Raw genomic sequence first — 27,053 nt, forward strand, 5'->3', positions numbered from 1 at the left:
AGTTCTCCATAAGTTTACAAATATTTATAGAATTTGAAGAGCTGCCCAAGTAGGTCAAGACAAGGATATCGTTCATCATCTCCATTCCAAGCAAACACAAATAATTGGCTGTACCAGATATAAATAAGCAAATATGCCAGCTAAAAGCCATTAAACTAAAACAGAAAACTGCACTGCATAAAGTACCAAGGAGCACTCACCAGTGACAACTGTAGTTTCAACTGTTGGGTATTCAACATTGTGAACGTACAGCGTAGAAGTGACTGAAGTGTTTAGTTAGAAAGCATACAGACAACAACAGTTTGTTCCCCCCTTTTGCACATACCCACAATAAAAATAAGACCAGTCATCAAGACCCCATTCACATTAACACAACTTGGACATCTCTTAGCTAACACAAACTACTTGCTTCTCTTCCTTCAGATTTTAGTTATTAAAAAGCATTTCACAAACATGGTCTAAATTATCATTAATACTATAAAATACAGGCTCCACAAACTGAAGCTATAAAACATTCAAGTGTGGTATAAACGTACACTGTGGTTCTGAAATGCTACTGGCCACCAATTTCTCAAGTGGAGAACACTGCACACATTACTAAAATCACAAGTGAAGACAACAAATTTCTACCTCATCAATTCCATAATTATGAGATTTTAGAATATATAGTAAGAATGTGTTACATGCTGAACAATGATACTCAAGCTTAATTATAGATCTGGTCCATAGTCTGGAAGAAGATAATCAAACCCATACACAAATCTTCAAGTTATTCCCATTATTTGGTGTAGTACACAAAAGCTGTATTTCATAACAGTGGGCATAATTCCATGAGAGAGAGTCTGAATTCGTGGACAGTGATCACATGAGGTTCTGTGGAATTTGTTAGCACAGGTGGCTGTGGAGTCCAAGTCACTGGGTGTATTTAGGGCAGAGGTTGATAGACTCTTGATTAGTCAGGGCATGAAGGGTTATGAGGAGAAGACAGGAGATGGGCTGAAAGGAAAATGGATGATGAAATGGCAGAGCGGACTCGATGGGCCAAATAGGCTAATTCTGCTCCAATATCTTATGGTCTTACGAGATTAGGGGACCAGGGAACTAAATTCAATTTAACTTCCAAACAATTACTGATGTATTGAAAAAAACTTTCAGGCACAAGGGAAGTTTCAAAATGAACAGAGCTAAACTTTGAAGCTTACGCATGAAATCGCAAGTTTTTAAAAATGATTTTAATAGGGAGCAGGGATAAATCTTACTTCCCAAACAATTTTTAGGAATTGTGTATTAAGAAATGTCATGCATAGTTTAAATTTACAGTTTTGAAGTAGAAATATAGGTTCTATATTGGATAGCAGATCAAAATTTTATATTTTATGCACAATAATATTTAACAGAAGAACCTTTTGAACATTATCTAGATCACGTGTGTATTCTTTTAACTATCAGGAGGATTCTGTTATGGGAAAAGTTTTAAAACCATGCACCCATATGTATACTTAATGCTTAATGTGTTACAGTCCTTTACTGGCACATTTCACCCAACTTCAAAATTATCAAATCATCAATGATCTAACAGTTTATAGTACAGTAGAATTTTGCAGACCTAATGTTCATGTCTGTGACAATGAATTTCTATTGAATTAAAATGGCCATCAAAAAGTTGGCTTGATATTAGTAACACAAGAGAATGTTCAAAACTCCAGGCTACTCCCAAGTTATTAAAATCCAACTTATGGACACCCCTACACACAAACAACTTCCATTATATTGTTAAATATAAATATCTGACCTACATACATACACTTGTTTCTATGAATGGCAAAATAAATTAAATTTGTTCCATTTAAATATTATAAATTTATTGTTAAAATTTAAATATCTGGCTTACATATAAATACTTGTTTCAATGTGCTCTCTCCACTTACATTAATTGCGCTTTCTTATCAGAATACACACTTCTGATGCCATCCTTTGTCATAACATGAAGGTATAGTTATCATAGAGAGCAACTTTGTGTATTTTCCAGCCTGCAGACAAAATCAGCTTAAGGACGTCGATAAAAACAGAACCTGTTTATTACCCAGGGATGGCTTGTAATTTGATTCTGATACCTGGTATTAAAACAGTTCTTCTTTATAAAGCTTTGAAAATTCAAGTTAACTTACTGCTCCAAAGAAGATAAGCCAGTGGAAGAAGCAATTATTTTCAATAAAATTGTAACTTGGGAATGAACAAGCCATTTTAAATACTGTTTAGCATGCCATTTTAAATAAAAGTCTCAATCTCATTTGATAGAAACCACTGTCTTTCAATATACTAATACTTATTTTCCACAATGTTGCTTTCAATTTCAAAAAATCACTTCATGCTGAACCATAAATATGAAATCAAGTTACAATAAGACAGTGAAATAATAGGCCAAAATGCACATAACACTCCTCTTGCACATTCAAACATTGTACTGTTGTCTGTACTGCAGCTATTACCAGTTTTATGTTGCTTTGTTAATTTAGTTTGTGTTCAAGAAGCCAATTCAAAGCCACTGAATTTACTGGGTTTTCTATGCACCGACAATTTCCTCAGTATATTTGGACCATCTCCAGGTACCTGAACCTGAAGAGAACCCCTTTCTTCCTTCCCCCTGCACTCCATAAGGGAAGTGTCAATACTTTAATACAATGGGCATTCCTTCTCTTTAAGGCAAACAACACAAGACACCTTCAGTTTAAAAACACATTGTTTGAATGAACCAAATGCAACCAGCTTAGTGAATGTGCAAGATTGTCCAAGAACCTACTGCATAGCCACCAGACAAAGGTACCAAACTAGTATAACAAATACACAATGGAATAGTAAACAAAATAACAAAAGAATAACTTTTATACTCCAACTTCACAATTTATATCCAGTCCAGATCCCAAGCTGAGTTTTCTTAAACCAAGAACCAATACAATATATGTACCTTAAATTGCACTCTATATATTTTAATTGTAACTAAATTTGAATTTGTACTACACTGAAAAGTATACTGTGAACTTAGCTTCCAATAGGCAGTAAAAAGTCAACTCCAATCTTATCATGCCCTTCTTAATAAGTAAAATTTAATGTATAGTAGCTATAAATCTTTGTAAATAGATTTACAGATCTATTTTGTAAATAGATTTTCTGAAGGTTTTGATAATTTGAACCACACAATGAGTAAATACATTTATTTTTCATAAACTTCAGTAATGCTGCAGGATGGTTAATATACAACAAATCAGAAAAGCTTCAAACACGATGATCTACCAGCACAGTTCAAAATAAAACAAGTCTGCGCGTCAAGTTTTCACAAGGTATTTATTTTCCTTACACATGTACAAGAGAAATTCAGGAATATACAAAGTTCTACTGTAAGAGTTAATTATATGTTGCACTTGTTCTGAGAGATGAAGTGTACTGCTAATTTGTTCCAAATCAATTTGATAATATTCTGGAAAGTTGCTCACCGGAAATATTGAATTTAACCGTACATCTAGATCATCGCCAAAAGGTACAATTTCCAATTGCTTTGTATTTATCAATCTATTTCAAAAACTAAGCAAAAATATAATTAAAGTGATACAAAATAGAACTTTAAAAAACATCAAACTATTTTGCAATGATGGTAACATTAAAGGTTTTGAGAATTTAACGTCCTACTGGCACTGATCATCTTACAATGTTGTCAGCTGGACTCAGAACTTCCCTCAAACTTTGAGAAAGTACAACTCCATAAGAGAACACAAACAATTGGTGCTAATCAGATAGATTTCAAGGTAAATGTATAAAAATAAATTAGTTTTAATATCTTTTAGATTGTACTTAACTTTTAAATTAATTTCCATTTTAATGCTACTTTTTTTTCCAAAATAACATTTAAGTTTCACACTTATTGCCTCCAAATATACTGCACTCCACAAATCAACTCCTCCCCCATCTCAGTGCACTAATATTTTCCGGCCTTTTATAACATGTACATTTATTTACACACTGATTCTTGAAAAGCTGTGCAGGAACATTCAGATTTCAGTCGACATTTCATAGTCATAGAAATGTACAGCACTGAAACAGGCCTTTTGGCCCATCTAGTCCATGCCGAACCATTTAAACTGACTACTCCCATCACATTCAACAACTGTCATTTAACTGTGCAAAGGCCGACAGAACAGGAACAAGAAGGAAAGAAACTGGGTGATCGGGGAGGCTGTTTGTAAAGAAGGGGCGTGTGGGTCGACCTGTGTCAATCGGGAGAGTAGAAGGGACAGAGGGGGAGCAGGTTACCTGAAACTGAAGCATATGCCACATAATCCTCCCACTGGGGCCCCTATACCTCCCCCCGCTTCCCATCAGCCCACCATCCCTCACTTAGTTAGCTCGAATCTCCATTTCATTCTTACAACCTGCAGCTTATTCACCATGTCTGCCCTTCCCTCCTCCCCCGACAACCTACCCCTCCTCAGTGTAGCTTGCCTGCTCGTGCCACACTCTTCCCCTTCACCTCTTTACATTGGCCATAGCCCCTCCATTCATTCAGTCCAAAGGGGGTTCTCCCTCCACAGATGCTGCCTGACCTGCTCAGTTAATACAGCAGCTCTCTTTTTTAAAAAAACTTTACTGACAACTTATTCATAGAACATAGAATAGTACAGCACAGTACAGGCCCTTCGGCCCACAATGTTGTGCCGACCCTCAAACCCTGCCTCCCATATAAGCCCCCACCTTAGATTCCTCCATATACCTGTCTAGTAGTCTCTTAAACTTCACTAGTGTATCTGCCTCCACCACTGACTCAGGCAGTGCATTCCACGCACCAACCACTCTGAGTAAAAAACCTTCCTCTAATATCCCCCTTGAACTTTCCACCCCTTACCTTAAAGCCATGTCCTCTTGTATTGAGCAGTGGTGGCCTGGGGAAGAGGCGCTGGCTATCCACTGTATCTATTCCTCTTATTATCTTGTACACCTCTATCATGTCTCCTCTCATCCTCCTTCTCCCCAAAGAGTAAAGCCCTAGCTCCCTTAATCTTCCTTATTCAGTCTAACAAGTTACTTACAAGCAATTTGTTTAAATGCTAGATGGCATTTGTAACCTCTGGCAAGTTACACACAGAACTTAAAGCAGCACAGCTCAGGAATAGACTCTTCAGCCTGTAACACATGCCAAACACGATGGCAAGTTAAACTAAATCTCTTTTGTTTGCACATGATCCATAACTGCATATTCACGTGTCTACCCAAAAGTCTCTCAAATGCTACCATCATATCTGATGAGGGTGTCAGCGTGTAACATCGATTATTTATTCATTTTCATAGATGCTGCCTGACCTGCCGAGTTCCTCCAGCATTTTGTGTGTGTCACTTTCATATTTATTTCCACCATTTCGGGCAGCTTGATCCAGGCACCTACCACTTTATTTAAAAAAACTTCTTCCTTTTCAGCTTAAAATACATATCCTCGAGTATTAGACATTTCTACCTTGGGAAAGGATTCTGACTGTCTACCCTATCAATGCTTGTCAATTTTATAAATTTCCCCTCTGTCTCTGATGCTCCAGAGAAAAATATAAAGACAAAGATACCTCAAAATCGTACCCTTTTTCACGTTATTTAAGCAAGCTACATTAATGGCAGCCCTTCAGTTTCAAGTAACAAATCCTAAACCACTATCTTGTAGATCATACTTCCAAAATCAAGCACCATAACATTTACAATTTATAGTTGCTGAGGAGAAAAATAGTACTTTTACATTTTATCTACTTGCAGGTGTTTTAGAAGAACTGCATCTGTGACTTCAGTTGAAAGGTTAGGGGCAGGGAAATATTTATTTATTTAGATACAGCATGGAGTAGGCCCTTCCAGGCCCTTTGAGCCATGCTGCCCAGCAACCTGATTTAACCCTAGCCTAATCACAGGGCACTTTACAATGACCAATTAACCCGCCAACCAGTACATCTTTGGACCACCGGAGGAAACCCACTGGTCACGGGGAGAACGTACCAACTCCTTACAGGCAGCAGTGGGATTGAACCTGGGATACCAATACTATCGAGTGTTGTGCCAACCACTACACAACTGGGAACGATTATTGCTTCACTACAACAACAACTCATGGAATATTACCACTACCACAGATCATTTCCTGCCTTATGTACATGTTATGATTTTCTTTATTTTATATTTTCTTGCCTTATATTTTACACTGAATGCATATTTTATTGAAATAGTGTACAGGTTTTACTTCGGCCGGTTCAAACCAGTTCCGGGCTTCGGAGGTCAAAAGAGTGGAACTGCTCCAGTGCAATACTTTTTCCACTTTAAAAACTCTCCTGCACAGGTTTCCTATCATCATCTTTCACGATGAACAACCACCATCCAAAATATACCTCTTTAGTTACAGTGTTGAGGGATGGCTCCATGAATATACAAGCAACCAAAAGAAAACCAGACCTGCCCTAAACTGTGTATTGAGTGGCAGGGATACAGATTTATCAACATGCTAATAGCAGGAAGATTCATCTATTGTCTTCTCCCAAGTTGCTTCAATGGGACAGGATCAGAGTGTCACATTAAATTTATTTCTTGAAGACTGGTGCTTACTTTTGTTAATCCATAATGTTATAACACCAGAACGAAGATCCAACTAAGTTCCGGCCAAACTAGGTTCAGCTGGTTCAAACTGGAGTTTAGGGTAAAGTAAACTTTGGGAGGCAGTGATCATAGTATGACAGAATTCACTTGCAGCTTGAGAAGGAGAAGCCAAAATACGATGTATCAGTATTACAGTGGAGTAAAGGGAATTTACAGAGGCATGGGAGAGGAACTGGCCAAAGTTGTTTGGATGGGGACACCAGCAGGGATGATGGCAGCGCAGCAATGGCTGGAGCTTCTGGGAGCAATCTGCAAGGCAAAGGATACATTTATCCCAAAGAAGCAGCATTCTAGAGGGATGATGGGGCAACCCTACCTGATTAAAGAAGTCAAAGACAGCATAAAAGCAAAAGAGGGGGCATATAATATAGTAAAAATTAGTGGGCAGCTGGAGGATTGGGAAGATTTTAAAAGCCAACAGAAGACAACTATAAAAAAAATAAGGAGTTAAAAGATGAAATATTACTCTATAAAGGTAATCAGTTAATAATATAAAAGAGGGTTCCAAAATATACAAAGGGTAAAAGAAAGGCAAGAGAGGATATCAGATCGCTGGAGAGGTAATTACAGGAAACAAAGAAATGGTGGCTGAATTAAATAAGTACTTTTCGTCAGTCTTCACTATGCAAGACAGCAGCAGTATGCTAGAAATTTGACTGTGTCAAGGGTAGAAGTGAGTATAGTTGCTATTACTAATGTGGTGGTGCTTAGGAAGTTCAAAAGTCAGAAGGTAGATGTGTCACTTGGACCAGATGGACTACACACCAGGGTTTTGAAAGAGGTAGCTGAAGAGATTATGGTGGCATACGATGATCATTCAAGAACTACTAGATTTTGGACTGGTTCTGGAGAACTGGAAAATTGCAAATATCGGTCCCCTCTTTGAGGAGGGAGGGAAGCAAAAGACAGGAAATTATAGGCCAGTTAGTCTGACTTCAGTGGATGGTAAAATGTTCGAGTCTTTGGGGAACATGGAGGCACTTGATAAAATAGGCTGAAGTCAGCATGGTTTCCTTCAGGGGAAATCTTGCCAGACAAATCTGTTGGAATTCTTTGAAGAAATAACAGGAAGGGGAGACAAAAGAGAGTCAATGGACGTTGTTTACATGGATTTTAAGAAGGCCTTTGTCAAGGTGCCACAGATAAGAATGCTAAACAACATAAGAGTCTATGTTGTACTAGAAAGATACTACCATGAATAGAAGATTGGCAGACTGGCAGAAAGGAAAGAGTGGGAATAAAAGGGTCTTTTCCAAGTTGGCTGCTGATGTCGAGTGGTGTTGAGCAGGAATCGGTGCTGGGTCTGCTATTTTTCACATTTTATATTAATGACCTGGATGATGGAATTGAAGGCTTTGTTGCCAAGTTCGTAGATGATACAGAAATAGGTGGAAGGACAGGTTGTGTTGAGGAAACAGGGCGTCTGCAGAAGGACTTAGACAGATTAGGAGAATGGGCAAAGTGGTAGCAGATGGAATACAGTGTCGGGAACTTTATGGTCATGCACTTTGGTAGAGGGCATAAAGCTGTAAACTATTTTCTAAGCGGGGAGAAAGTTCAGTAATCAGAGGACTTGGGAGTCTATGCACAGTGCTCCCCAAAACTTAACTTGCAGGTTGAGTTGGTGGTAGGAAGGTTAAAGTAATGTTAGCATTCACTTTCAGAGGACTAGAATACAAAAGCAAGAATGCTGAGGTTTTATGAGGCATTGGAGTTTTTTGAGCAGCTTTGGGCCCCTTATCTAAGGAAACACATGCTGACCTTAGAGAGTTCAGAGGAGGTTCAAGAGATGATCACAGGAATGAAGGGGTTATCATCTGAGGAGCATCTGATGGCTTTGGGACTGTAGTTATTGGAGTTTAGAAGAATGAGAGGGGATCTCATTGAAATCTATCGAATACTGAAAGGCCCAAGTATAGTGGATTTGGAGAGGATGTTTCCTATAGTGAGATATTCTTGGACCCGAGATCATGAGGAATTTCTTTAGTCAGAGGATGGTGAATGTATGAATTTCATTACCACTGATGGGTGTGGAGGCCAAGTATTGGGTATATTTAAAGTGAGGTTGATAGATTCTTGATTAGTCAGGGCGTTAAAGCTTACAGGCAGAAGGCAGGAGAATGGGGTTGAAAGGGATAATAAATCAGCCATGATACAATTGGGGAGCAGGCTTGATGGACCGAATGGCCTAATTCTGCTTCTATGTCTTATGGTCTTATTGGAAGAAATGTTATAGTAAGTCTAATACCACACCAGTCTAGCACAGACAAACAATGGAGGAACTCAGCAGGTCAGGCAGCATTTATGGAAAAGAGTAAATAGTCAACGTTTCAGGCCGAGACCCTTCATCACAAATCTTGAAGGGTCTCAGCCAAAAACATCGACTGTTTATCCCTGCTGAGTTCCTTCAGCGTTTGGTGTGTGTTGCGCTGGATTTCCAGCATCTGCAGATTTTCTTGCTTGCGATTCTACCACACCAGAGGTTGTGCCCTCCATTACTCATGCATAGTAGCTATAAAGTGCATCATCTACAAAAGCCACTACTCTACAGAAACAGCACCTTCCAAATATGTGACCTCTATCACCAGTAAGGATAACTGAGCATTGTCACTGAAAGCAAATAGTGGAACTCCCTAGACAAATGTTCATCAGAATAACGACTCATTACACCTTCTCAAGGTCATTCAGAGATGGACAATAACTGCCGGCCTTGCCAGTTATGCACAGATCCGTGAAGAATCAATAAACTTTAAAAAAAACAGTAGACTTGGCATTCTGTAAGAGCTGAACAGACTTCATATAAACCGAGACGGACCATTTGGCATTTATTTTAATGGCTAAATACTTCTGGAATAAGCCTTTGCATGTTACAGCCCTTCTGGAATTTCACTCATGTACCGCTCATGAGAGGAACTGTCAGGTTTTAACTAAATGCTAGGATTTACAGTGGGAAATCTATCAGATAAGATGGTTTTCTTGGCCTGTACAGCTCCAAAGTCCTCAAGTATATATTACTTATATTTGCTTCTCTTCTCAAAATCCTTCTACATTTTCTTTCCTGTGTTTATTTCACAGAGAAATATTTTTTTTTCAAAGCACAAATCCAGGAAAGCATTCAACATTTTAATAACCTTCCGGCATTAATCCTGAATCTCTGTTCGCTTGATATCAGAGAAATAATATAGCTCTGTAAAATTTTGAAATCTCATTTTAACCTCATTTCTTCAAATGAAAACAGAACAATTTTTTAAGCTTTCTCCTCCAAAACTGCAATCTCTTGGTATGATTTTACTGAACTGTCATAGATCATGATCCTAATACATTAATCTTAATAAGGTTTCCAAAAGCACACATGAACAGAATTGATGCTCAACTAATGTCCCTAAAACTACATTTTTCAATTTATAGAAAATTCTCTTGCCAATGTATTGAACATAATTCTATTTGCTATTTTTGTGCAGCTTCTGTCCAGATTCTTAACAACTTTATTTCTTCATTGATAGTGATTTCACTGTCCTTCGCCATCAAATGAGTTCACATTTTTATTGCCATTTTCCCCAAAAACTCTGGCAAGTTTGGCAGATTAGTCTCCTGATATCTTCCTCAGAATTTGCTATGTGCCTGACCTTGATAACAGCAAACTCTGCTGCCACCCATCCTTATACCAGAGCTAAATCGTTCAAATAAATGTAAGCAAAGCCCTCAATTCCTGAGGCAAACCATTTCTCACAATGAGCTAATTTGAAAAAAAATCAAATTAAGTTTAACCTACATCTTTTACAGTGCATGCGTCATTGCTTCATATTTGCCGACGGATATAACTTCATAGCCTAGAAATTCTTCTGCCTTTCAAGAGGCAACTTACATAGGCCTTGCACAGCGGGGGTCTGTTTATGATAATACTTTCTGACATGAAGCTCAAGGTATTGAGATATGCTCACAGGTCCCGCATGTCGCCTCTCTAATAGCGGAAAATAAGGCAGGCCATAGATAGCAATGGAAGGGTGGTGGAAAGAACAAAAGGCAGAGTTTGAACTTGATACTTGTTGGGAATGCTTGCATGGGGATCAGAGACACGACAGCCAAGATACCTGTATATCAACTCACAATAAGTGCAAACTCCTGCATATTTTAAAAATAACTGTTTCACTTTAGTACACATCTTAATGCTCTTATTATTTCTACATGGAAACTGTAGAGTCTTGAAATATTAATGTGGCAAATACTGATGCAGTAATATATCAAAATGCAACAAATCTTCAAAGGGATTTTGAATACTTCGACTGTTCACCTGTTCTTAATCAACAGAAGCTGAAGGAAGTATCTTTTTGCTCAATCCTGAATACTAGACCCGGCTATTGACAATTAATATACACAATCATTGATTTACAGCATAGCACCAGTAAATTAAACACTCAGTTTAAAAACCAGCATAAAGAAATACATACAATATGTACATACTGAAAGGAATTAATATTTTGGCATAAGTATTTCTTAAATACCATAAACTTTATATAAACTTACAGTGCTAACTTTCAAATCCTTCAACTTTAGAGACAGCAGTAAATGCTCTTCAAAAATGGGACTTATGAAGTATGGAATGTGAAGTTCTGATAACGTAATTTAAATCCAAAAGTTACAATTTTCATTAATACTGTATTGAAGTTTTCTAGAAGTGATACGGCACCCCACAGCACAAACACAGATAGCCATCTTAACAAAGGAGGAAATCATTCCAAGGATCTCAATGAATGTGACATAGCAGAAAGGAAAGCAATCAGCAAACAATTTTGTAAACGACAGACAGGAAATACAACTTGGACAGGTATCTTGTTTAAAAAGGGAGGAACTTATCAGTAGAATGTTGAATTCAAAAGTACAGCTCCAAAAAGAACAGGCTTTAAAAGGTTTTAGCTAAAGCACCATGTGTGCTCATATAAAGATAAGCCACCAAATGGTTAATACAGAAATTATTAGGAGTGACATTATAAAAGGAATGCGAGGCTGTTGTATTGCAATAGAATAGAGGTGACAAGGTTTGGTTTTAGGTTTGTCATCAGGCATCTGAATGGAAACTCTTTGAGAATTTTCTTCTTTGCTTTCTTGTGCAAGTGAAATCTCTGCCATTTCCTGCTTTCCTTTTATCTCATCTTCTTCCTGTACTAACAGAGGCATTTTCTTTGTCTGCTTTCATGACAGAAGACCAAGAGAAAAAGAAATGAACAGATGCAAGATGGGAAAGTAAGTATGAAATTTTTAAAAAAATGTGTTCGAAGAGAAAAGGGAACAAAATGGCAAAGGAAGAAAAAGGATCAAAAAAATGTGGTGAAGATTTGGGTTTCAGGGATCTTCCTAGGGGGATTTTTAAATTTGAACTTCAAAATTGAAAAGAAAATGAAAGCAAAAATGATATATTTTTTTTAGAAACAAGGAGGAAAGGAAAAAAAAGAATAAAATGCAAAATATTAAAAAACAGAACAGGGCTCACTTGCACTTTGGTAGCTTTTTTTGAAAATGTGTGATCATTTCTTCATGCAACCTTTAGCCAGCCATGCACTGTTAAATAGGCATTCATAAAGCTTAGCATTAGAAGTCTTCACAGTTAGTCTTTGGAACTGCAAGAATAGAAAAACTTAATGTTCGTCATCTAGCAACTAAAATAGAACTGGGCACTGATGATATCTGTTTGAGCAAATAAAATTTCAGCATTCACAGCACAATTGTAACCAACTTTACCTCTGGCTTCTTTTCAGAATGTAAACCTGATATCACCATGGCCTGTACGTGGATAAAGTTATTAGTTTTAGATACTACAAGATACAATGACCATATACACTTCTGCCCCAGCAGCAAAGAAATGGCATACTTTATCAAGCACCTGGTTCAAAACAAAATCCCAAAACTAGAGTTATACATCTAAACAGCAAGGACTGTGGTCATCTGGGAAGTTACTTTAAACAGGTGGAGGTACATGGGCAGTGGCTAGCATTTAAAGAAATAGTACATCATTTGGCAGAACAATATATTCCTTCAAGAGACAAAACCCCAACAGGAACAATCTGTAACCAAAAAGATAGGATTAAATCACAGTAAGGCTTGCATAGTTGACAAAAATAGCGGGAAGCCTAAAGCTTGGTGGTATTTTAAAACTTAAAAAAAAAAGGTTGACCAGGAAATTTGCAGGGAAACATAATACATGAGAGTAGCTATTTGAGAAATGGTTAAATTGAGAGCCAAAGCTTCAATACGTAGGCAAAAGGGAAAAGGCCACAGGGAAAAGCTAGAAACGAGAATTTATAATACTGGAGGTATTAAACAAATGCTAAAAAGATGCCAGAAAGATTAGAAAATGGATGAACTGATGAAAGAACTAGCATTATTAAAAAAGTACTGGAGAAGTTGTTGTTGTTCCTCTTCGCACATTGTGCAGCATTTTTGCCGCTCCCATGGAATTTGACTGTTTTTTATGAGGCCGAGTTGCTAGCTCGACGCTCAACCAAGCATGGAGGAGAAGCGTGCAAGGAGCCAGCCGGATTCAACTCGAGACCACTGCCTCCAAGTTTGGTGCTGATGCCAATATGCCACTGGCTGGCTTACTAGAGAAGTTGGTGAACATAAAAAGCAATCAGTTCCAAGAATGATCTATATTACATTGTTTTAAAAGGCAGAGCTAGAGAGCTGTTGGATGCATTTGATGTCATCTTTCAAAATTCAAAAGACTCTGCAGATTGGAGGCAGCAAAGGCATTTGTTAATTAAGGGAGAAAACTGGGATATATTGAGCTGCTAGCCTAAATGTCAGAAGTTAGGAAAAGAGCTGAAATTTAAAATGAAGACTGTAAAACGTTGATTGTACTCTTTTTCATAGATGCTGCCTGGCCTGCTTAGTTCCTACAGCATTGTGTGTGTGCTGCTTGGATTTCCAGTACCTGCAGATTTTCTCTTGTTTGTGATTGAGGAAGTCTAATAGTGGTGGGAAGACTATGGATTTAAGAACGGAAAATGGTGTTTGACTAATTTAAGGAAATGACTGGTTAAATAGTATGGGAATGCAACATACATAGATTTTCGAAAGGCTTTTACGGTCCCACAGAGAAGGTTTATCCACAAGATTAGTGCATATGAATTAAGGAATGATACACTCACATTGAATGAGAATTGATTAACAGGCAGGAGGGAAATAATGGAAATAAATTGTCCCTTAGAGGTTAGCAGAGCATTGCTGCAAGTAGCATATGCTTTATTTCCAAACTTGATGACGCAGATTTAAGTGGAAATTGCAAGTAGGCAGGAATAGAGATTCCAAAAGGATCATAGACAAACTGAGAGTGTGGGTGAGAATATGGCAGACTGAATGTAATGTGGAAAAATGCTATGTCACCTCCTTTAGTTTATTAAGCCAAAAATGGTGACATTATAAGGAAATATTGACATTCAAAATGCACTCAGGCATTCCTGTACAAGTGTTCCCAAAATCTAACTTGTAGGTTCATCAAGCAATTAAAACAGCAATTGATGTACAATCCTTTCTTATTAGAGGATTTGAGGATAGGATTAAAGAAGTCTTTCTGCACTAACATGGGAACCTAATGAAACTGCAGCTGGATTATTGTGTAATCTCGCTCTCCTATTCAAAATCCATTGAAACTTCCACCGAAAATTAATATTCTTACAGGGCTCAACAGGGCACCTTTTTCCCTGTGGTCGTGGAGTCCAGAACCAAGGGTCAAGAACAATGGGTAGGCCATTACCATACTGGAGGTGAAGCTGTGTCTCTACTTGCCGCCCACATCATATGGTTAATGATGTTAAATCAGAAAGCTATTAGTTGCACCGAGTTACTTTGGCATGAATTTTGAAACAAACTTAGATTATGAAATTTCTACCTCAGCTTACAATGGTTGTAGATATCTTTAGACATTGTGCTAATGGAATATATTACCAAAAAACCATACCAATTAACAATACTGTTATTGCTCATTTTTATCATGAGTTTTCACTCAAAAACCAATTTCTGAGAAGAGATTTGGTTGCTGTTAACGAAATTTTATTGATAGCATGACAGCATTACCTAAACAAAGCTCTGTAACCTCCAATTTTCATAGAAGTCTATCACTGGATAGATCCTAATTAAATACATTTACCTATCAAAATTACCCCAGCACATATCTTTCACGCCTTTGACTCATTTCCAATCAAAACCCAATATCTTGGTGACCTACCATTCAGTGACATTACGTCAGCTATCTTCCCTTAAATTTTGATCGCTATTCAAAATCACCACAAAATTCTGTTCAAAACAGAACACCAAAGCCTTGCTGCTCCATTTTCTTCAAAGTCGCTCATTCTATTATTGGTAGGTGTGCAATCTCCTTCATTTAATTCCCTTTACCCAAGTTCCTTCCAGCCATTGAGCATGACGAGGTTAAGTTGTAGAAATTTCTAACCAACCTAATGTTTGAACCATTTTTGTGATTAGGGATTCAAAAAATTAAAAGGAAACAATTCTACAAATGTATTTGTAATGGAACACCATTGTATGAAGTGCTTGTGACAAATTAACTCCCATAAAAGGAATGCAAAATGTCTTAATGGCAAGTGGCAACTGGCATAGTTTCCACTTCAGAATACACTCAAATGTGACATACATGGATAGCATATGTTAACACATCTCTGTGCAACTCTCAGATGACCAGCCTTAGAGGCACAATTTCCAAGGCAGCCAGGCAAAAAGCAGCAGAGAGCTACCAAGAGCAGGCTGCATGGAAGACAAAGATTTCATAATTGTGCATTTCCATGCCTCCTCTCCCACATCTAATCGGACCCTTGTGTTGCTCAGAGCATGGTACACAAGAACATAAGAAATAGGAGCAGGAGTCGGCCATCTGGTCTATCGAGCCTGCTCCACCATTCAATAAGATCATGGCTGATCTGGCCATGGACTCATCTCCACCTACCTGCCTTTTCCCCATAACCCTTAATTCCCCTACTATGCAAAAATCTATCCAATCTTGTATTAAATATATATACTTAGGTAGCCTCCACTGTTTCATTGGGCAGAGAATTCCACAGATTCACCACCCTCTGGGAAAAGCAGTTCCTCCTCATCTCCATACTAAATCTACTCCCCCCCGAATCCTGAGGCTATGTCCCCTAGTTCAGTGGAAACAACTTTCCTGCCTCTATCTTATCTATCCCTTTCATAATGTTTCTATAAGATCTCCTCTTGTTCTTCTGAATTCCAGTGAGTACAGTCCCAGGTGACTAAATCTCTCCTCATAGTCTAACCCCCTCATCTCTGGAATCAACCTGATGAACATCCTCTGCACTGCCTAGAAAGCCAGTACATCCTTCAAGTAAGGAGACCAGAACTGCACACAGTACTCCAGGTACAGCCTCACCAGTACTCTGTACAGTCATCGACTTAAGTGCACCATTTTCTCATTAGTTACCCTTTCTCAGCGAGCTCTTTATGCAGTCACAGACAAACATCTTGGACTGTGTATGAGCTGTTTCCAGCAAGTTTTGAAGTTGCCTTGTGAAGTGTCCTGTTGTCAGCAGAGCAATCCATGCACATAGAAAATAAATGAAGAATGCAGTGTATTGTGTTCAATTCTTTTCCTTGTGACTAATTTAATGACAATTGTTTCCTGTACCTGCGACCTCCATTTTATGTTTTAAGCTGTGAAATGTGCTGCACATTAGAACAAGTATAATGCTGGGAAAATGTTGGATGTGAGCATTTTGATTTTGCGATTGAAAGAATTTTACTTGGAAATGATCACTGACATGCTATGCTCTGGCTCTGGATCACACAGTGCTAAAACAAAAGACTATCCAATCCAATGACTAGGCTGTTCTGGAGCAATGACAAGTATTTATCAAACTCGTAAAGCAAAAGTAAGAATATTCCAAAACCAAACAAAAGAAAATCCTCAAATGGTTAAATTTGAACAAGATGATGCCAGGGTCATCACTACAGAAGCATTTTTAATATCATCCACTCTTTCTACAGTGGACCTCTCAGCTCTAATCAACCTCCAGTTTAATATCTCAGACTTATCTGAAATGACTTAATATGCCCATTTACTACTGTACTGTCTCTTAATCAAGAGGTTAAAACACAAAATCCAAGAAGTGCATTGTAAAATGACTCGCTTGCACTTTACAAGAGCTGAACCTTATTTCTTGGGATTCAAACTTTGAAGTGGCCCGGAAATACAGTCAGTGGCCACTTTATTAGGCACAGTGGTACATCTGCTTGTTAATGCAAATATCTAGTCAGACGGGGTGATTTGAGCATCTCAGAAACTGCTGATCTCCTGGGATTTTCACACACAACAGACTCTGGAGCACTGGGGCCCATGGACCCCTTGCTTAATGGCATTGGTCCAGGGTTGGGAACCTGTGCTCCGGAGGTGTGAAAAACAAAAAAAATATCCGGAGCACCATTTTTGTGGGTAAAAATGCCTTGTTATGACAGAGGTCAGAGGAGAATGGCCAGACTGGTTCAAGCTGACAGGAAGGCAACAGTAACTCGAATAACCGCGTGTTAACAACAGGATCTCTGAACACAACACATTGAACCTTGAAGTGGATGGACTGCCGCAGCAGAAGACCACGAGCATAGGCTCAGTGGCCACTTTACTAGGTACAGGGAGGTACTTAATAAAGTGGCCACTGAGTGTGTGTCAAACAAGAATTCAGTTCAGTGCACGTGCCACTGAAAGACCTTTGGGTGATACAGGTGATCTTCACATTATGGGAGTGTGTATGTGTTTGTGTTTGGAGTGGGGTGATTGATGGATTCCTAGAAAACCGTATATATCACAAGTCAACAGTGCTTGTGGCAAGAAAAAAATGAGAGTTGGAAAACATTACTGCACTCCCCCCACCCCACATAAATTCCATTTATTTCTTCTCAGATTTTTAGGTAGTGATTTCTGAATTCAATAAGGGTGATTTTCCATTACCCGAAAAGATATAATATGTGGCGGGGGGGGGGGGAGAGAGTGGAATTGCCTGTAAATGTTTGAATCATACATTCATAATCATTAAATTGGTCGAGTAAATTACAATTGTATTTCTACGTTTTATTGACTGTCCTGTTGTACATACTATTTATTATAAATTACTATAAATTGCACATTGCAAATTTAGACGGAGACGTAACACAAGAAGTTTTACTCATGTATATGAAGGATGTAGGAAATACTGCGAAGTCAATTCAATTGATTAAGTCTTCTGCTGGATTAATTGTTATGGTAAGAGCTACTTTAGATAAGAACTTCTAGGTGCTGCTGTAAAATTTTTACAAATGATTTCAATTTCCAACTCGAAGTTTTCCTCTCTTCAGGTTCAGTCCACCTCATATTTGGTTCCTCAGTTACGGGAATGTAGATCATTTGCCTTACGAACTGCTGGCAAAAATGTGCTGTGTAGTAAGGTGAAAAATGCTTCAGAATAATGAGAGATGATTTAATTAAAAGTGATTCTGAGAGCAGCTGAGAGGGTGGATGCTGGGTGGGGGGGGTGTACTTCCTCTTAACAAGGCATCTAAAATCAGGGGGCAAAAAGTTTCATTTGAGGTTAAAAAGGAACTTCTTCTCTTAGATTTGAGCCACATAGTGCCATTCCAGATGGGAGTCTGACGTTAAAATTACAAGAGAGTCAGGAGTTGGGGGAAAGAGTGGAAAAATGTAATAAATCCAAGACTGGATCTACCAAGATCGTATTGAAGAGCAGAAAGTACCTGAGGATCTGATTAGCCTACTGTTGCCTCTATTACATATTGTTCTAATCCCATTACCCCGAAAGATCAGATGATAACTTTTTATGCATCTTTTTCTTGATATATTCTTACGAGAAATCTATTTTTTCTTGGAAGTTAAAAAAATCTACTTACTTCTTCTGCACCAGCTGGAACTTGCCCGTTGACATTCAAGGTCCTAAAAGGTGAGTGTGCCGAAAGCCGTTTATCCCATTCACTGGGGCGTGGTTCAGGTACAGACTCCATAAAGTTCCTCTTCAGTTCACTGATACTAGCATGATGTTTCATTATTTCATCCTGGGTTTTGTCTAGATCCTATTTCAAACAATTAAGGAGAAACACATTTTCAATTCCACATTAGTTTTTTCCAAGTTAAAGGAATGGGCTGTTTCATTTAAAAGGGACCATAAATTAATCTGGCATTTTTGAGAGAAAGCAAGCAAAAATAGCAGATATTTTATTCAAATATATCTTGTTATAAAATATATTTGTATAATTAGCTTTGCTATTTAAAGTTAGTAAAGAATTTTAGTGAAGAGCAAAAAGAAAGCATTCTATTTTTAACTATTTCTTTCCTTCTTCTCATGGAGGTCAATTCAGGAATCAAGTCTTGTGACAACCCTCTAGTACAGGGGATCCCAACCGAGGTCCGTGGACCCCTTGGTTAATGGTAAGGCTCTGTGGCATTAAAAAGGGTTGGGAAACCCTGCTCCAGTACCTTTTCTGGCTGTTCATTCTTCATGGATGGAGTTGAAGAGTGACTGTTGATCAGCTACCTGTTTGCGCTGGGGCATTCCAACCGATCTCAAATTTATCCTTGACCAATCGAAGGACTTTGCAGTAGGGGTGGCAGACAGAATATTGGCCCAGCTTAGGGGAGACACTAAGGAATTTTAATTCTCTCCCTCCCGCCTCGCCAAGAAACAAACAAAAATAGATTTGACTGACCATTTTAGTGAATACCTCTGTACAACATCATAGTCTTCAAGTACACTGCTCAGTAGTGAACACTCTGAAAATCAATGAATCAATATGGAAACCGGAAAGAAACAAACTTCCAAACTATATTGTTTGGTCATTAGCAGCATCACCACAAATCCTATTTTTTTTTTCCCCCCCAGCTGCCTATTAACTTACCACAATATTTGAACACAGGCACAGATGAAATGGAACACACACAAGGCCAGAAGCAACAAAATCTTTGTTCTATTTATAAGCTTATGGATAGGAAGTGGTAAAAGTAGTACATTCCAACTTAAACGGACAGCGAAGAAGAATAAGCATTAAATTTACTTGATATATCCAAAAATTTAAAGAAAGAATGATCCTTTGAATGGTATGTATCACTTTACTGGACCTTATGTAAATTTTGCAGCTTATTTACGGGTATGAGAAAGCAAGAAGCTGAAGTGGAATTGGGCCATTCAGCCTCTCAGGGTTTCTCCACTACTTAATAAGAAAATGCTGACTCTTTCTTAACCTCAGAGCAAGTTTCCTGCACTTGACCCACTTGTCAAATTTCCTTAATGTATCCACAAACCTCTTCCAAAAGGACCACGACCCTGTCGTGGTTTGGAGGCTTGCGTGCCTCAGTGACCTAGAGAGCTATGTTGGCTGAAGTCAGGGCTTTATGCTTTGGCTCTTGGTAGGGTCACCCACGCCAAAAAGGTCAAAGGGTAGAGGCCAGACTAAGAATGGTCCACCGGTCCTCCAGGTTTAGGGGTTCAGCTCAGGGCTAACAACCCTAACTGACAAAACAAAATTGTTATGAAAACAGCGATGAAGAACCCTTCTACATCTGAGCGCGATGGTATTCCTGAGTCTCCGCCCAGGACTTTCATGACTAACAGTCGTGAAAACTGAGAAAAAGCTACTGACATAATGAAGGAAGCCCTGAACACCGTCAGAGATGGAGCTGCCCTAAACGCAGCGGCATAATGGGCAGTTAGAAGAAAAATCCATAAACCTAAAATGAGCTACTGAATATTTAAAAGAAAGCCTGATCCGAAAGGAACATTTAAAAAGCAAACAAAGATCCAAAAATCAATCTCAGTTCTATGGAGGAGCTGAAAACTTAACTGCACAATCGAACTATGTGATTAAAAGTTAGGCCAGGTGCTATTAAGAAGATAGCATAGCTTTCCTCATTAAGGTTTACAAAGTCTGAAATATATTAAGAAAAATACTGATGTGGTAATAAAACATGGAGGATCCCAACTCCATTCTCCAATTTGCAGCAAATCAGGAGCAGCTAAAATGGCGTTAAAATCTGCATCGAAGTCTCTTCAACTTTTCATCACTATCTATGATAAAATTTGGCCCACTGAATCTGCTCCGTCATGACTGATCCATTTCCCTCTCAGCCCCAATCTCCTGCCTTCTCTTCCTCCATGCCCTGACTAATCAAGAATCTATCAGCCTCTGTCTTAAATATACCCAACGACTTGGCTGCCACAGCGGCTGTGGCAATGAATTCCACAGATTCACTACGTTCTGACCGAAGAAATTCCTCCTCACCTCTGTTCTAAATGGACGTCCCCCTATTCTGAGACTGTGCGCCCTGGTCTTAAGACTCCCTTGCCATAAGAAACATCCTCCCCACAGCCATCTTCTGCAAGAAGAGGCCATCCGAACACTAAAAAAAAAATGTGTTCAGCTGCAGTGATGTCAAATGACTAGCTAGCCTTACATATTTAAATAGAACAATTCTCTGGGGAGTTGCCCAAGTAAGTATTACTGAATTCAACTGAACATATTCAGGAGAACTAATTTATAGGGAGAAGTGCTAAAGTGAAGGAAAAATTTATAACAAATTTCTGCCTCCAGAACTCTGGCTGCTAAGTGTAGTAAGCAGGGCCAAGTAATCAAGAGAAACTGACTTTTTAAGTCAAAATGCACCACCGTGGTTCAAGATTCACCATAATTTGAGCAGTGTGTTACTCTTCTCTTTTACTGAAATATACCAGTGTGTAAACATCAGCATTTGCAATGGCTTTATAAGTAATTTTCAGTTTTAAAGTTTCAATCATGTTAAGTACACACTTGCAAAATGGATCATCTCTATATGCCATCTTCCCATCCATATTTTCAAGCAGCTTAAAAAAAATACACACATACACAAACATGCTAATGCTTGCTTATAAAGAAACAGGGCTTTTATAAACAAAAAAAACATAATAATTTGTTTTTGTCACGTGCAGCGCATGCAACATTGCATTAAAGCGGCCAAAGAATGAAGGCGTAACTGTGGACTAAAGACAAATTTGATGATAACAAGCTTTCAGTTCATACAAACCTCCAACATTAAATTGCTATGCCTGACATAAATGTTTTCACCCTCAATTTTCTTTGATCTCTTCTGCGAAATGAAAGAAGGGAAAAAAGAAAAGCACAAAAATTAAAATGTTGTTCTTGTGGCATTGCAAAGTAGCAAATAAAAAGTGTACAAAGGAAATTCCATTAGCGCAGCAGAATCTATACAGGATGATCATGGAACCACAAGAACACGCCCAAGTTTTGATCACCAAAAGAAAAAAGCAGAATGAGGCAATTCATTATAGATGAAGAAACAGAGTGAGATTAACCAAAAGAAACAACACTGAATATACAAGGACAAATACCAAGCTAAAGAAATATTAACAAATGCTAACCTTACGCATTTTGACGCCTTCTTCTTCATCAGGTTTTTGCTGTATAAACATTATGGAAAGAGATGATAGTTTAGTGAGGCATGTCCACATGACTTCTAAAGATTTAAAGAATGTTCAGTATTTGAACTGGTTTTCATTCCAATTAAGAAACAAACCTGGAATTGATCATTTACTGTAGTAGGAACTGCAGAGATTTCAGTTTGCTGTGGAAGGGCCTGTGTATTCAGAAATATAAAGGAAAGAATTTTCAATCTCAGGAATCAATTTTATATTAAGTTTTCAGACTTAAGGTTGATAAACTTTAATTACATTTCTAAAAAAAACTTTTATTACAGCTTTCATTCATTAACAGATTAATATAAAAGTGTTCAATCTTTAACTCATCAAATTGGTCTCTGATAATATTCAATTTCCATCTTAATTTTTCAATTAAATTATCAGTCTTTAATGCAAAAAAAATTCTGCAGCTTATTCTTCATAAGTATTTGTAAACTTTAACATACATTACTGCAGATATTAATAAACTGCTTCAGCAAATCAAAAAATAAAATCACTTTTTTCTCTATGTATTCCTGCAAATGCATTGCAGTAAAAATTCAGTACAGATAGTTTTGGCATAATGTGTGTTTCCATAATGTGAATTGTATATAACAGAAAGGATGAATTAGTGAACACTATTTGGGCAGCAGTGGTTACTGTGTGATTTCCACTGGGAACTAAACAACAACTTCAGCATGTCTGACATGTCGGTCCACGGCCGCCTCGTATGCCAAGATGAGGCCACCATCAGAGTGGAGGAGCAACAATCTAGATTCCATCTAGGTAGGCTCCAACCTGATTTCTCTTTCTGATATAAAAAATCCCCCCCCCACCTATAATCCCCACACTGACCTACTAACTCTTCTCACCTGCCTATAATTTCCCCCTAGGTCCCCTCCTCCTTCCCTTTCTCCTATTGTTCACTCTCTTCCCCTGTCAGATTCCTTCTTCTCCAGCCCTTGACCTTTCCCATCCACGTGGTTTCATCTATCACCTTCCAGCTAGCCGCCTTCTTCTCCACCCCCCCCACCTTTTTATTTTGGTGTCCCCACCCCCCCCAATCCTGAAGAAGGTTCTCTGCCAAAACGTTGACTGCTTATTCATTTCCATAGATGCTGCCTGACCTGCTGAGTTCCTCCAGCATTTTGTGTGTGTCTAACTTCAGCATTACTTTGATAATTGGGTAGTCACAGGCTATTGACAAGCAAATCACTTCTGTGCATATTGATACAACAATACTCTATTAAACAATGCATCATAAAGCCTTTAGTACTTTTAGTGTAAAGTAACAAAATTAATATTTTAAGCACCTTCATTTTTGAAAGAAAAATAACTTTGTTATATCAAGCCTGAAACATTAACCCCAACCACTTTTTCCTCCATGACATAATTGTTTCTATAATGTGATTTTTAATAATGCAAGGTTTCTTAGGAATGCAAATATCTGGTTATTGCAGAACCACTCTATTGACTGATAAACACAAGAAAGTATGCAGATGCTGGAAATCTAAAGCAACAAACACAAAATGCTGGAGGAACTCAGTAGGCCAGACAGCATCTACTGAAGCGAATAGACTGTTGACGTTTCAGGCTTTAGCCCCTTCTTTGGGACTGGAGCCTTGAAGAAGGGTCTCGGTTTGAAGTGGCAACTGTTTATTAATTTCTGTAATGCTGCCTGACCTGCTGAGTTCCTCCAGCATTTGTGTGTTTCTATGGTCTGATGTTTCTATTTTATCAAGAGGTTAAAAAAAACAGTAAATGCACTTCTTCAGGTAGATCATTAGCTGTTCCATTTCAAAGCCAGCACATTTAAAATTACAGTTGTCTCATCTTCAGTCCTGCATCCAATGTTTGCTTTTGCATTTCAATCTGTAATATCCAACAGATTTGATTTTGAAAATTAGAATTGATGTCAAGAAATAAAAATTATCACTTGAATATTGCAGGACTGGTATGAATGTTAGTCTGGAAAAAGTCATGACCTTTCTGTTAGCATGACATGATTTCTCTAATGTCAAACCCAAAGAGGGATAGAATTTACATTAATTTCTTAGATCATCACCTTAAAGAGTTACTTTTGAAAATTTTACATCAAGTGATCAGTACATAAACTTGAACACCAAAAAAAATGTCCTTAACATTTAAAATGTTAAGTCTAAATTCAGCTCAAGATGTACCTTAACTTCTTGGGCTGGTTCCAATCTTTCGTCAACCAGTCGCTCTTCATGTTTGATTTCATCCCTCACTTTTTCAACTGCATTTGATTCAGTCACTCTCACTGCCTCAGCTGTGGGTGGACTACTGACTTCAACTGAATGACTTTGAGATACTGTTGGTGCAGAAGTGGTAATTGGCCTTGGACTTCTGTCAGGAGTCACTACGACTGCAGCTGTAACGAAATGCATCAAGGTTACTCACTGATGACATGAAGACATTAGTTAATGAAATATTTGGTACTTATTTCCAGCAAAATGCAGCAAAGTACAAAAATGTATCCAAAGGTTAATCAAGGCAAGCAAATGTCAGCAAAATCCAAATGCAAGGCAATCATAAACATTTTCACCATGCAGCCCACTGTTCACAAGAAAGTGATTAAAAATCTATCTTGAACACAAGAGATCCTGCAGATGCTAGAAATTCAGAACAACACACACACACAAAATGCTGGAGGAACTCACCAGGTCAAGCAGTATCCAGGGAAATTACAGGCTGGACCTTTCATCAGGACTAGAAAGGAAGGGGGAAGATGCCAGAACAGGGTGGTGAGGGAGTGGGAGGACAAACTAGAAGGTGATAGGTGAAGCCAGGTGGGTGGGGGAGGTAGGATGAAGTAAGAAGCTGGGAGGTGATAAGTGGAAAAGGCAAAGAGCTAGAGAAGAAGGAATCTGATAGGAGCTGAGAGGGGATCGTGGGAAGGACGAAGGGCACCTGCGGGAGGTGGTACAGGCGGGAGAGGAGAAGAGGTATGAGGCCAGAATGGGGAAATGAAGGAGATGAAATATTACTGGAGGTTGGAGTAATCAGTGTTCAGGCCCTCAGGATGGAGGCTACCTAGGTGGAACACAAGCCGCTCCTCCAACCTGAGAGTTGTAGCAGAAAAGGAGGCCATGGACCAACATCACGGAACAGGAATGGGGATTGGTATTGAAATAGTTGGGCGCTGGGAAATTATGTTTTTTTTTTAAAAACAGCAGAGCTGAACTGTTCAACAAAGCAGTCCCTCAGTCTACGGTGGGTCCCATGTTGATCTCAACAACTTACAGGTCCCTGACCCTGACTGCCTCATTTTCACCATGGATGTCCCTATACTTCAATCCCCCATATAGATGGCCTCAAAGCTCTCCAATTCTTTCTTGACAAAAGAACCAGCCAATTCTCCTCCACCACCACCCTCCTCCGTCTAGCAGAATTGGTCCTCACACCCAACAAATTTTTCTTTGGCTCCTCCCACTTTCTCCAAACTCAAAGTGCAACCATGACCACCCGCATTGGCTCCAGCTATGTCTGTCTTTTTGTTGACTATGTAGAAACATCCATGTTCCAAGCCTTCCCTAGTAATGCCCTCCAGCTCTTTCTGTGCTACATTGGCAACTGTATTGTTGCTGCTTCATGCACCCATGCTGAGCCTGTCAATTTCACCAACTTTGCTTCCAACTTCCACCTTGCTCTTACATTCACTTGGTCCATTTCTAACACCTCTCTCCCCTTTCTCAAACTCTGTCTTTGCCACTGGAGACAGGCTGTCTACTGATATTTTTTATAAACCCATCGATTCTCACGGTTATCTCTGTCTATACCTTCTTCCACCCTGTCTACGTAAAAATACTTTACCTTTTCTCAGTTCCTTCAGCTCCACAGTATCTGGTCCCAGGATGAGGCTTTCCAATCCAGGACATCAGAGATGTCCTCCTGCTTCAAAGAATAGGGTTTCCCTTCATCCACCATTGATGGTGCCCTCACTCACATCTCCTCCATTTCCAAGACATCAACACTCAACCCATCTTCCCACTGCCTTAACAGGGATAGAGTTCCTCTTGTCCTCTCCTACCACCCATGAGCCTTTGCATCCAATATATCATTCTCCGGAACTTCTGCCATCTTCAATGGGACCCTACCACCAAATACATCTTTACCTCCACCCAATCTCTGCTTTCTGCAATAATTGCTCCCATGGTGATTCCCTGTCCATTCCTCCCTCCTCACTAAGCTCCCTGCAGGCGGCAGAGGCGCTGCATCTGCCCATTTACCTCCTCCCTCAACTCCATTCTGAGCCCCAAGCAGTCCTTCCAGGTGAGGCAACACTTCACCTGATAATCACTTGAGGTCATCTATTGTGTCTGGTGCTCCCGATGCGGCTTCCGCCCATTGGTAAGTCCCAACGTAGATGGGGGACCGCTTTGCGGCTTCCGCCCATTGGCAAGTCCCAACGTAGATGGGGAACCGCTTTGCGGCTTCTGCCCATTGGCAAGTCCCAATGTAGATGGGGGACCGCTTTGCGGCTTCCGCCCATTGGCAAGTCCCAATGTAGATGGGGGACCGCTTTGTTGAAGTGCCTCTGCTCCACCTACAAAAAGTGGAATTTCCCAGTGGCCAGCCATTTCAATTCCTATCCCCATTCCAGTTTCAACATGTCAGTCCATGGTCTCCTCTGCCATGACGAGGCCACTCTGAGGTTGGAGGTGCAACACCTCATAGTCATTCTACGTAGTCTCCAACATGATGGCGTGTACATAAGATTTCTCCAGCTTCTGGTAATTTCCCCCTTCCCCTTCCCTCTTCATTTCCCCACTCTGGCCTCTTACCTCTTCTCCTTCACCTCTATCACCTCCACTTGGTGCCCCTCCTTCTTTCCTTTCTCTCATGATCCACTCTACTCTCCTATCAGATTCCTCCTTCACCAGCCCTTTGCCTTTTCCACTTCTC

At 39.1% G+C, this 27,053-nt stretch overlaps 1 protein-coding gene across 9 annotated transcripts in view; it reads right to left on the minus strand.

The window, feature by feature from the left end:
- The window catches only part of epb41a (erythrocyte membrane protein band 4.1a), a 162,601-nt gene that overhangs the window by 22,385 nt on the left and 113,163 nt on the right, over positions 1-27,053 (minus strand). For 8 of the 9 annotated variants that reach the window (XM_063035512.1, XM_063035515.1, XM_063035516.1 and 5 more), the window contains 5 exons: positions 24,308-24,519; positions 22,247-22,306; positions 22,092-22,130; positions 21,737-21,799; positions 18,577-18,756 (listed from right to left, as the gene is read on the minus strand). In XM_063035512.1, the coding sequence (XP_062891582.1) occupies positions 18,577-18,756; positions 21,737-21,799; positions 22,092-22,130; positions 22,247-22,306; positions 24,308-24,519 (554 nt within the window). The remainder of the gene's footprint in view (positions 1-18,576; positions 18,757-21,736; positions 21,800-22,091; positions 22,131-22,246; positions 22,307-24,307; positions 24,520-27,053) is intronic. The other variant, XM_063035517.1, reaches the window with a different exon arrangement.

The sequence above is a fragment of the Mobula hypostoma genome, chromosome 28, assembly GCF_963921235.1.
Source record: "Mobula hypostoma chromosome 28, sMobHyp1.1, whole genome shotgun sequence".
NCBI lineage: Eukaryota > Metazoa > Chordata > Chondrichthyes > Myliobatiformes > Myliobatidae > Mobula > Mobula hypostoma.